This window comes from Phyllobates terribilis, unplaced genomic scaffold (assembly GCF_046119375.1).
Source record: "Phyllobates terribilis strain yellow unplaced genomic scaffold, ASM4611937v1 Scaffold_11__3_contigs__length_659146591, whole genome shotgun sequence".
NCBI lineage: Eukaryota > Metazoa > Chordata > Amphibia > Anura > Dendrobatidae > Phyllobates > Phyllobates terribilis.
Genome location: NW_027362771.1, coordinates 278,561,031 through 278,573,690, shown reverse-complemented (window position 1 = coordinate 278,573,690; position 12,660 = coordinate 278,561,031). Strand labels below are relative to the sequence as shown.

The 12,660-nt window shown below is 39.1% G+C and overlaps 1 protein-coding gene across 1 annotated transcript in view; it reads left to right on the top strand.

Moving 5' to 3' along the window:
• ELAPOR2 (endosome-lysosome associated apoptosis and autophagy regulator family member 2) overlaps positions 1-4,765 on the top strand; it is a 137,409-nt gene extending 132,644 nt beyond the window's left edge. Inside the window, exons 20-22 of the mRNA XM_073652344.1 lie at positions 2,030-2,208; positions 3,478-3,643; positions 4,651-4,765. Of these exons, the coding sequence (XP_073508445.1) occupies positions 2,030-2,208; positions 3,478-3,643; positions 4,651-4,710 (405 nt within the window). The 3' untranslated portion in view covers positions 4,711-4,765. The remainder of the gene's footprint in view (positions 1-2,029; positions 2,209-3,477; positions 3,644-4,650) is intronic.
• Positions 4,766-12,660: the final 7,895 nt, after the last annotated feature.

The window sequence follows — 12,660 nt, the reverse complement described above, 5'->3', positions numbered from 1 at the left end:
GCGCAAGTGCTCGCTACTTGAGTTTGCATCGGGTACTCAGGTATGCACCATGTACAGCGTGTGCTCGAGTGACATGCTCGAGTCCCTGCTCCGCATGTTTCACGGTTATTAGACACCCAAAAAAAAACATGCGGGGATCGCTCGTGCATGGCAGGCAATCCCCGTAAAGTTTTTTGGCCGCGAAGAATATGGGGCAGAGACTCGAGCATGTCACTCAAATACCCACGATACTCAATGCATACCAGAGCACCCGATGCAAACTCAAGTAGCGAGCACTTGCTCTCAACACTAGTCGCCATATCGTCATCTTTTTTTCTTACTTTTGAAAAAAATCCCAACCCCAGCCCTAGCCCCAGCACAACCCTAGCCCCAGCACAACCCTAGCCCCAGCACAACCCTAGCCCCAGCACAACCCTAGACCCAGCACAACCCTAGCCCCAGCACAACCCTAGCCCCAAACCCAGCCCTAACCCTAGCCCAATCCTAACCCAAGAGTTTATTTTTTACGCCGTTCCTCGTGCGGTATAAGTGATTAGACGACTTTATTCTTTGGGTCAGTGTGATTACTGCAGTACCAGAATCATATGGGGTTTTTATGACTGACAGCTGTCACACACTAAAAGACGCATTTTTTGTAAAATCTAGTTTTTGCATCGCCATATTTTGAGAGCTATAATTTTTCCAGATTTTGGCAGACAGTCATGTGACGGCTCGTTTTTTGCGGGATGACTTGACGTTGTTATTGATGCCATTTTCAGGCACGTGACATTTTTTGATCGCTTTCTATTCCGATTTTTGGGAGGCAGAATAAACAAAAACCAACAATTCAGGAATTGTTTTTTTTTTTTTTTTTTTATTCTGTTCCGCGTGTGGTAAAATTGATGAGGTAGCTTTATTCTTCGGGTCAGTACGTTTACAGCGGTACCACATTTGTATCATTTTTCTATGTTTTGGCGCTTATACACAATAAAAGCTATTTTATAGAAAAAAATATTTTTTAGTATCGCTTTATTCTGAGAGCTATAACTTTTTTATTTTTCGGCTGATGGAGCTGTATGGCGGCTTGTTTTTTGCGGGACGAGATGTCGTTTTCAGCTGTATCATTTTTATTTATATGCGTCTTTTTGATCGCGTGTTATTCCACTTTTTGTTTGGCGGTATGGTGATAAAGCATTGTTTTTTGCTTCGTTTTTTTTTTTTTTTTTTTTTACCGTGTTCACTGAAGGGGTTAACTAGTGGGACAGTTTTATAGGTCAGGTTGTTCCGGACGCGGCGATACCAAATATGTGTACTTTTATTGTTTTTTTTTTATTTTTTTTATAATAATATTTATTGATGGGTACATTATATTTTTATTTTTGGTGTATTATTTTTTTTATTTTTTTATAATATTTTTGCACATTTTTTTTTTTTTTCCCACTTTCACACAGTTTATACACTTTATTACTTTGTCCCACTCTGGGACTTTCACTTTTTATTTCTGATCGCCTGCATGGCACAGGAATGGAGCACCATCCCTATGCCATGAAGGCTGTCAGAAGTGCACAGTGTGAAGATTGCTTGGAGATGCACTGCGCATGTCCAAGCAATCTTCCTGCTCTCTGGTGACCCGGATGTTGTCATGACGACATCGGGTCGTCATGGCAACACCCGGGAAGCCTTTGCTGACTGCGCTGGAAGCCGGAAGAGGAGGTGAGTATCGCCGATCACCTCCCCTTGCCCCCGCAATGCCGCGATCGACTTCGATCGCAGCATCGCGGGGGTTAATGTGCTGGGAATGGTGCAGGACCGCTCCCTGCACATAGTACCGGGTGTCAGCTGTGACAATCAGCTGACAACCGGCGGCGATCGCGCCCGCACAGCCTGTGTGCACGCGCGATCGCGATGACGTACTAATACGGGTCTGGCTCTTAAGTCCCAGGCCACAGACGCGTATTAGTACGTCAGATGTTATTAAGGGGTTAATAAATAGGAATGAAAATCTGTAAGTTTTAAGTTTGAATATTAAAGTTGTTGCTGTATATTGTAGAAAACCCATTATGTTTGGAATGAGCCCAAACTCTGCTTGCGAGGCATCTCCCTTCCAGACAAAAGAACAGCGGCGTGCGAGTCCATAGACTTCTGGCTGAAAGTGGGTGCTGGAGTGGGTGCCTTTGTGGCAGTTCTTCTTGTAGCACTGACCTGCTACTTCTGGAAGAAAAATCAGAAGTAAGTATATAGTACTGCATAGTCTATCTATTCTTCTGTACCTTATTTATATGTAGATTTACTGAACTTTATTATTATTATTATTATTATTATTAATTACTGAAGTTTATTATATATAATTTTAATGAATACAGTAGCATGTAAAAGTTTGGGCACCCCTGGTCAAAATTACTTTTATTGTGAACAGTTAAGTAAGTTGAAGATGAAATGATCTCTAAAAGGCCTAAAGTTAAAGATTACACATTTCATTTGTATTTTAGGCAAAATATATATATATATATATATATATATATATATATATATATATATTTTACAACTTACAAAAAGGAAACTGGGACAATACAAAAGTTTGGGCACCCTAGGAGAATTTGTGTGCTCAGATAACTTTGACCAAAGTTTCAGACCTTAATTAGCCTGTTAGGGTTATGGTTTGTTGACTATCATCATTAGGAAAGGCCAGGTGATGCAAATTCCCCAGCTTTATAAAAACCCAGCCTCCTCTAACCTGGTCAGTAATTTTGACCAGGGGTACCCAAATTTTTACAAGCCACTGTAAATCGCTTGTCAGTAATACATACAGAAATAAAAATATACCTTCATTTTAAATAGCATTAACTTTTAACGTATTTCAGTTGTGTCACTAATACATTTTGCAAAATATGGTGAATAAGAGCTAAGTTAAAGGCCTGATCAGACTGCCTGGTCTGTCACATTTTTGTGCATGTCTAATTAAAACGAACAGTGCCAGGACGGAGGCCACACAGTGTCCACATTGACTCAGTCGGCCTCATAATAGTGAATGGCTCCGTTGGGGTTTCGGTCTGAATTTTGTTCTTTGGGTATTCTGTATGACCTGAGCCTTAACATGTCGTTTAGTTTATCTGTAGTAATCAGATTTTGAAAAAATAAATGCAGGTGAATAAAAATTTACAACATAAATTTCTTACATTTTAGAGTTTCTCATAACTGAATCATATAATGATAATATCTAAAATATGTAATATCTCATCTGTTTATTATCTGACTGCCATATTGGAGATTCAGAAAATAGCAGTGCACAATGGGAGATTGTATTAAAGAGGTTTTCCAGGCTCGACGCAAAGGTCTGCAGTCATTTTACGTGACTGCAACCTGCCAAATAGTGTCAGCGTGAGTTCCTGGTATTCCCGATGTGAGAGGGCGGTCACTCGTCCTGGACAACTGCTTGGAATAGTTAAAATCAATTGAAAAACTGAAATTAATAAATCAATGATATCTCTTCATATACAGACTGGAATACAAGTACTCTAAACTTATCATGACCGCTAATTCCAAGGAGTGTGAGCTTCCTGCTCCAGACAGCTGTGCCATAATGGAAGGAGAAGACAATGAAGACGATGTGGTGTATACCAATAAACAGTCATTGCTGGGAAAGCTGAAGTCTCTTGCTACAAAGGTGAGGCTACATTTACTTAAATCAGTTGTCTAATATTGATTATCAGGTTAGTCAATACTCAGTGTTGATAAAGCGAGATCTCCTGTATGAGAGGGACGTGTTAAAGCACCACTCCAGTGGGTTTTTAGTATTGCACCGCTGGAGTGTTGTATAAAATAATAAATTGAGCTTTGCTTACCTTCCCTGGGTCTGCTGTTGGCCCAGTCTTTGATGATCGACTTCAGCGCTGATATCACATTGTTGGCACTACTGAAAATCATTGAGCTCAACTCATGTAGGCGGCACGAGTTGCTGAGCTCAGTGATTGGCTTCAGCGGTGTTGATGGTTCGCCACCCGAGCAGATGGCCAGCAAAGACTGGGGTAGAGGCAGCACAAGACTCAAAGTAAAGTTCAGTTTGTTATTTTACTCATGACTGAGCTTGTAGGCAAAAGATAAAAGAATATGGAAAATCCCTTTAAAAAGAACATACATTAACATAATGAAAAAATATAATGCGAGATTTGAAGATACGATTTTGCATAACTACTAAGAGGTCATATGTAGTAATGCAGTAAAAAGCACGGAGGCCTCTCCTTTCTAATTGTAAGGTATATTGGAATCAGCTGATCGGCATGATGTCATTGGGAGATGCCATGTCTGGCCCTTTATTTCTCATGAAATTCCCAATGAAGAAGAAATGTAGCATTACATGCCAGCATTTCATATTAATGGATGGGCCAAGTGGACAATGCCGGGATCTGCTCTTTCATAAAAACCTTTTTTTTGAGTTCACAAAAGAGGGTCTTGAGAAGGGGTATGATTAGGGAATATGCACAGGAGTAGACATTTTAAAATAATCCCATTAATAGTCATTTACTGTATTTAGGATATTTTAATCCTATATACATATATATCCTATATACATGTATATCCTATACATTTTAGTAGGCCATCCATAAAAATTAAGTTGTTCATTTTTTTAATACAAGTTATTGGTAATTGTGCTCCATCTTTTTATTGTTACAGGAGAAAGAACACTGTTTTGAATCTGTACAGCTGAAATCCTCACGGCCACAAAATATATGAAGCCCAGACATTGCCTTTCAGACTATTAAAAACAAATTTTTTTAGGAAAAAAAAACATTTCGTAAAAGGAAATCAATATACGGTACCAATGAGGATAAAGGAGGCACGGAAGTATCACAACATAGTAAAAATCTTGGCTGCCTTATTACCTGACAGAGTATTTTGCCAAAAATGGAATATGTGGAAGTTTAGAATTCAAGTTCATCTCAGGACGAACGCAGTGATGCTGAAGACGTTCAGCCTGTTGTGCGTTTCTTGTGCATGTCGTGTCCTCTGTTATCCTCTCACATCCTGACACTTGCTGCATAGGAAAAAAAATATTTTTCCCCATCTATGCTTTAAATCTCAGCAGAAACATAGTGAAAACTGAACATGCTTTTCTAATTGTAGAAGAAGGAAGGAAGACAAATAGTGTTTCTTACAAAAGAAATAAGAACAGTGAATGGAAAACAACCTCTAATACGACGACATGCAGGTAGATCGAGGGTTAAAAAAAGGAAGAGACCACATACCTCAATTGAGCACCTTAGCCCATGCAAACATCTGATCATCAGTGGTGCAGAGAGCCAGACCTCCACAGATGAGATTTTGATGACCCAATCTCAGAATAGTTTATTGATATTGGGATCCCTGAAGACCCCTTCCATATAATCCATTAATGGTTTCCATGAGAATATAGTTGGTCAAACTAAGCCAACTCTTTAGATGTGAGCCTGCAGTTTTTGAGGTTCTTTTGCTCCAATGTTATATTGCATTCTTAAAGGGATTATATGGGATTAGAAAAAAGGACATGCTTTAATATATATCCATGAACAGCAACACCCCTGTCTATGGGAAGTGTCTGGTATTGGGACTCCATTCAAGTGAACCTCTTAGAAAGCTCTTACTCATTTAATAATATAACCTGTAAGGGTACACTAAGGTTATGTTCACACATTGTGTTTTTGAAGTGGAAATACCACAGTGGCGACAGAAAAAACTTTTCGTTGTATCACGTTTATCCATGTGTTTTGCAACATTTTTACCTGCGATATCCACCCATTCATTTTAATGGGTGAAAACACTGCAAAAACATTTAAATAATTGACATGTTGTGTCTTGACAAAAATGCGGCAGGGCTCAAAATACGTGCATAAAAAAACAGGGCTTGCATGAGATTTCAGAAATCTCATAGATTATGCTGGTACTTTAAATGCTTCATATTTTATGCATCAAATATGATTTATTAAATATGCAGCAAAAACGCCACACGTGAACATACCCAAATGAAGTAAAATGTATTTTCAATTCATGTAAAAGATCCAAAGAAATAGTTACCAAAATTTGTGCTTTCTGGACCGTAACCCCTCACTATATGAAGATAAATTCTTGTTGATCTGCGTAGCAGAATAAGCTTGTACTGAGCCTAATGTAATAGCAAGCTATGGGAGAATGGACATGGGGTTGAAAGGGATATGGGGTTATATAATGGCTTTAAAAATACTTGGTGGCAACCATGGTAGATCAAGCTCTGTCTGGACACTACAGTCCTTATTTTAGGAGACAATGTTATAACTAGGAAGAAAATCTAGTAATAAGTTATGAACATCTCCCATGCATATATATACTAAAAATCCTCACTATATTCTTACCCGTTCTACTAATTATTCTCAATTTATGACAAGGTCTACTGTGGAAATAGTACCTATACCATGCTTTTATGTAATTATTATACCTTTATTTTTCTCTTTATAATTTATAAGGTTGGATTTGGATACATACAGTACAGACCAAAAGTTTGGACACACCTTCTCATTTAAAGATTTTTCTGTATTTTCATGACTATGAAATTTGTACATTCACACTGAAGGCATCAAAACTATGAATTAACACATGTGGAATTATATTTTCAGTTGTTTCACACTTTTTTGTTAAGTATATGTCTTATATTCTAGGTGCATCAAAGTAGCCACCTTTTGCTTTGATGACTGCTTTGCACACTCTTGGCATTCTCTTGATGAGCTTCAAGAGGTAGTCACCGGAAATGGTCTTCCAACAATCTTGAAGGAGTTCCCAGAGATGCTTAGCACTTGTTGGCCCTTTTGCCTTCACTCTGCGGTCCAGCTCACCCCAAACCATCTCGATTGGGTTCAGGTCTGGTGACTGTGGAGGCCAGGTCATCTGGCGTAGCACCCCATCACTCTCCTTCTTGGTCAAATAGCCCTTACACAGCCACTAGGTGTTCTTGGGGTCATTGTCCTGTTGAAAAATAAATGATGGTCCAACTAAACGCAAACCGGATGGAATAGCATGCCGCTGCAAGATGCTCTGGTAGCCATGCTGGTTCAGTATGCCTTCAATTTTGAATAAATCCCCAACAGTGTCACCAGCAAAGCACCCCCACACCATCATACCTCCTCCTCCATGCTTCACGGTGGGAACCAGACATGTATAGTCCATCCGTTCACCTTTTCTGCGTCGCACAAAGACACGGTGGTTGGAATCAAAGATCTCAAATTTGGACTCATCAGACCAAAGCACAGATTTCCACTGGTCTAATGTCCATTCCTTGTGTTCTTTAGCCCAAACAAGTCTCTTCTGCTTGTTGTCTGTCCTTAGCAGTGGTTTCCTAGCAGCTATTTTACCATGAAGGCCTGCTGCGCAAAGTCTCCTCTTAACAGTTGTTGAAGAGATGTGTCTGCTGCTAGAACTCTGTGTGGCATTGACCTGGTCTCTAATCTGAGCTGCTGTTAACCTGCGATTTCTGAGGCTGGTGACTCGGATAAACTTATCCTCAGAAGCAAAGTTGACTCTTGGTCTTCCTATCCTGGGGCGGTCCTCATGTGAGCCATTTTCTTTGTAGCGCTTGATGGCTTTTGCAACTGCACTTGGGGACACTTTCAAAGTTTTCCCAATTTTTCGCACTGACTGACCTTCATTTCTTAAAGTAATGATGGCCACTCGTTTTTCTTTACTTAGCTGCTTTTTTCTTGCCATAATACAAATTCTAACAGTATATTCAGTAGGACTATCAGCTGTGTATCCACCAGACTTCTGCACAACACAACTGATGGTCCCAACCCCATTCATAAGGCAAGAAATCTCACTTATTAAACCTGACAGGGCACACCTGTGAAGTGAAAACCATTTCCAGTGACTACCTCTTGAAGCTCATCAAGAGAATGCCAAGAGTGTGCAAAGCAGTCATCAAAGCAAAAGGTGGCTACTTTGAAGAACCTAGAATATAAGACATATTTTCAGTTGTTTCACACTTTTTTGTTAAGTATATAATTCCACATGTGTTAATTCATGGTTTTGATGCCTTCAGTGTGAATGTACAATTTTCATAGTCATGAAAATACAGAAAAATCTTTAAAAGAGAAGGTGTGTCCAAACTTTTGGTCTGTACTGTAGATTTGGGTCCACGTTAGACCAGTTTCAGTTTAACCCCTTCCCGACATTGGACATACTGGTACGTCTAACGTAGGGTCTCCATCTTAGATACAGACTGAGACGCTTATTGCTAAACTGATTTTGCCATTACCAAAGAGTGATAATACCAGTAACGGAGACACACCATTAGTTTAGAAACTATGAACGAACAAGAGAAAGAGGTGTAAAAATGTCTCACAAAAAATAAATACTTTTTTAATATAAAGAAACACTTATGATAACAAGGTTTAAATGAAAAAACAGAGTGACTCCATGCAATGTTACAGCCACATGCTTAGATTACATTATGCATCTCGTATACCAAACTGTAAGTGCCTAAAGTTTAAATCACAGTAGAAGTATGAGGGCAGACAAAGTTAAAGAGAACTTACATAGTTTAACTGACTTAAAATCCAGTGGTGGTGCAGCCCTGGCTCCCCAACGCCCGTTTTTCCCTGATGAAGCTAGGTGAAACGCGCGTTCGGGTGTCAGGGCTGCGCCACCACTGGATTTTCCGTCAGTTACACTACGCAAGTTCTCTTTAACTTTGTCTGACATTTTGGTATATAATGCATAATGTAATCTAGGCATGTTGTTGTAATCCTCCATTGAGTCACTCTGTTTTTTCATTTAAATTTTGTTATCATATGTGTTTCTTTATATTAATTTTATAAATTTAATAATTTATTTATTTTTTTGTGAGACTGAGAAGCTTAGCCTGCATCATTCTCGGTAGAAGGTGACTGTGTTACACAGACAGCATCTGCCTTGAATAGCAATGAGTGGAGCTGAGCTCATGATGTTTGCCGAACCCCTCCCCCCAAAAAAATAGTTGCAGAATTGTTATTTTTTTTGCACAATTTCCCCACACTTGTTTCCCCCCTCCTGTTTTTCAGTATATTTTATGGTAAAAATAAATGGTATCATAGAAAATTACAACTCATTATGTAAAAACATAATCCCCCATATGGCTATGTAGATGGGAAAAATAAAAAAGTTATGGCTCTTGGAAGAAGGGGAGGGAGTAATGGAAAAGGGGTCATACTGATATGTATAATAGACATTTTGTCTGGCTGACATATATCCCATATCAAAAAATGTAATGAGTCAATGTTGAGATAAGATAGAACCCAAATTATGGGTATTGGCTTTTATTTTTATTGCAAAGGAACTTAAATACCGTAATTGTGTCAACTCCAACAAATGTTGCCAGAAATGTGCCACTGACTAATATTAATGTGGGTCTCATTGGGGGCCAAAATATAAGCTTTCAAATCCAGCATGACTTATTACTTTCTTCTATGTTTCCATTTTGTGCCATCATTACAAAAAAAACTTAGGTCATCCTTTTTTGGAGTCATCTGAAACTGTAGTATTGAGCCAACTGTAGCAAAGCTTAAATATGCAGTAAGTCGTGATCACCCAGTAACCTATATATGAATAATGTGCAAAAGAAACTGCTCTGAACCCCAGGCCCAAAGTCAGGCTTGTATATTTACAAGAAAAAAGCAAGAAAAAAGGCTGAAAAGGAATGCTTCTGAGGAAGGAGGAGGGGCAGAAAAACCAACAAAACGCTTACACTAGATAGATATCTTGAACATGGACAACTTTGTTACAACTCAATCAGCCTGCTGCTACCAGGTCCAGACATCCTAATCAGGTGCCGTATTATAAGACATCTGAAAAAACAAGCAAACAAAAAAAGGAGCACCAGCCGAAGAGCACTGTAGGTCCACACGGGGAGTTGAAGGATTTAAACTTCACTTACTTCGTAGGGGGGAGGAAGATTCCTATCCCCTCTTCCTTCCAGGTCAGCCTCTCCTCCTTGGTCACAACTCATCTACCCGTGTGGACCTACCATGCTCTTCGGCTGGCGCTCATTTTTTGGTTTGTTTGTTTTTTCAGCAGCCTTGTAGTCACTGTAAATGCATAATCATACATACATTGCAGTCTAAGATCGCAGTAACTGCCCTTTGCTCAGTTTAAAGGATTTCCCATGAGCTAGTGCCTTGTACTTTCATAAATTCATTAAGACATATTTTACCCATAATAGCACTCCTGTATTACAAATTAATATTTAAGTCCTGATACTTTCGTTTTTAGGAGCATATTTTTCTTATACCTTTTTAATAGGAGTCTAAATTCAGTTTTACATGTAATGCTCCAGGTGCCAGCAAACATACGTGCTGCCATACCTGGAATGTCGTGAAGCCTATCTTCACCCTGACTTTAAAATGCCATACAATCATGTAGTGCTATTAAACGGCATAACTGATGATTGGTAAAAAGTGCTTGAGTTTTAGCAAACAAAAAAGCACAAAATAATACTTAGAGATCCTGTCACCATGAAAATGCAGTCATCATGTTTTAGAGCATGGTAAGCTGAGTGGATTGATATATAGTTTTGTGAGAAAAGATTTAATATAACCTGTGTTTTAGTCATTTAATCCTCTGTTCATTCTGGGATTTTCGGCCCAGTGGTCGGTCCTATCCGTGTCTGACAGCGGTCTCTGTCTGTACACTTATACAAGGAATGCTGTCAGTCACTGATAGAACCGCCCACAGGACCAAAAGATTCAGAAAGAGCTGAGGATTAAATGATTGAAGCATAGGTTATACTGAATCTTTTCTTACAAAACAACATATTAGGCCACGGCTCCACTATCAGTATTTGGTCAGTATTAAGTCAGTATTTTTTCTCAGGAGTGATAGCCAAAACCAGGTGAGGAACAATCATAGAAAAGGTATAATAGAAACAAGTCACCAATTCTGCATTTATCACCCACTCCTGGTTTTAACTCCCACTCCTGTGAAAAAATACTGACCGAACACTGACCAAATGCTGATAGTGGGGCCATGGCCTTAATTTACTCCTCTCCCCCGCTTTATAACATGGTGCTTGCAGATTAGACTGCATTTTCATTGCGACAGGTTCACTTTATATTGAACAAAATGGAAGTCACTGGTTAGATCTGGATTTCTACCATTGTTCTTTATGGGAGACTAAAGCAAAATTAATGTAAATAGTGGATCAGTTTTGCCATTTACTACAGTTAAACTATCTTGCCATACGTTGCCATCAGTGTGAATACAACCTGTCTACTAAAATGAAAGCTAGCCTTATACTTTAGATAGCTATTGACTGAAAGGTATCTCTGTCGACCCCGATACACGTGCACACTCGGGTCGATCGAGCCAGCATGCATTCTAAATGGGAAGGCGGCAGTAAGCTGTTGGTGTTGAGATCCAACTCCACACTCCTCTTCCTTGACATTTGCTGTCACAAGGGAGTCAGACTGAAATCGATGGGTTTGGTAGACATTAATCTAAAGTGTACAGCCAGCTTAAGATACAAATATCACAGACTTAGGCTTTTCAGGAGCGTATGTCAATCATGTCATTAGTTAGCTTTCTTTTTTGCCTTCCTATTTATCTAGGGAGTAATTACAGAATATTTAAATACACTATATATAAATATATAAAATCTAAAAAAAAAACAGTTGTGTTGCAGTTGGTGTACATTTTGTTATGGAGTGGATATCGTTTTGTGTTTTTCTAATCATACATTTATGATTTATTGTTAAAGATTCTATCATTTTAAATAAATAACTTTTTTTTCTTGTTTCAAAGGTAATTTATTGCTCTCACCACGATGCGTATTTCTCCCACTAGAAAATGTTTATGTTGTGTGTAGCGTGTTCTTTTTCTTACGTTGTTTGACATTTTTATCTGTGAAGGATAATTATTTTTAGAGGTTTGTCCTGTGCGACATATTGTATATGGCATTTTTGCTTTATCAGTACTGACATATTGTTTAATAAAAAGCCTTTGGTTGTCTAGATGTTGTGCTAATTTCTGTTTTTCTAAAATAGCAAGAACTGCAAGCATTTCTATGTGGCTTTACTTCATAGTGGTTTGACTTTCTGTGGCACTATTGCCACCCCTTGTAATTGTATCCTTAGACCAGCGGTCCCCAACCTTTCTTACTATGAGAGCCACACCGAGAACTTGGTATAAAGACAGCTAAAAAAGCACACCGTGACCTACTGCCCCTTCACTTGTATGCAGGAAACTTACATACATACATCCAGGATGGCCCGCTTTACCCCCATTCAGAATTCTTACATCAAGAACACTTACCGCACTGTTATATCCGGCTCCTAGCATCTCTGTATTTAGCAGTGCCATTCAACCTTTAGCTTACCATATTTCACCCCCCACCCAGTAAGTGGTCATCCAGATGAGCTGTTTTGTGCGGAGATACTCAGATAAGTCACAATCTTGAGATCTTCTCTTCATAGTTGTTTGCTAGACCTGGTGGTGATGCACCAAGCTGGTAAACAGCCGTGACCACTAGTGTTGAGCATTCCGATACTGAAATACCGGGTATCGACCGATATTCGCTGTATCGGAGTTCCGATACTGAGTTCCGATACTTTTACAATATCGAATACCGGAATCGGAAGGTCCCATAATGCCTGCGCTCTGCAGTGACTCTGAAGGATGACAAGCTGGATGGCAGCGCTCAGCTTACTGTAC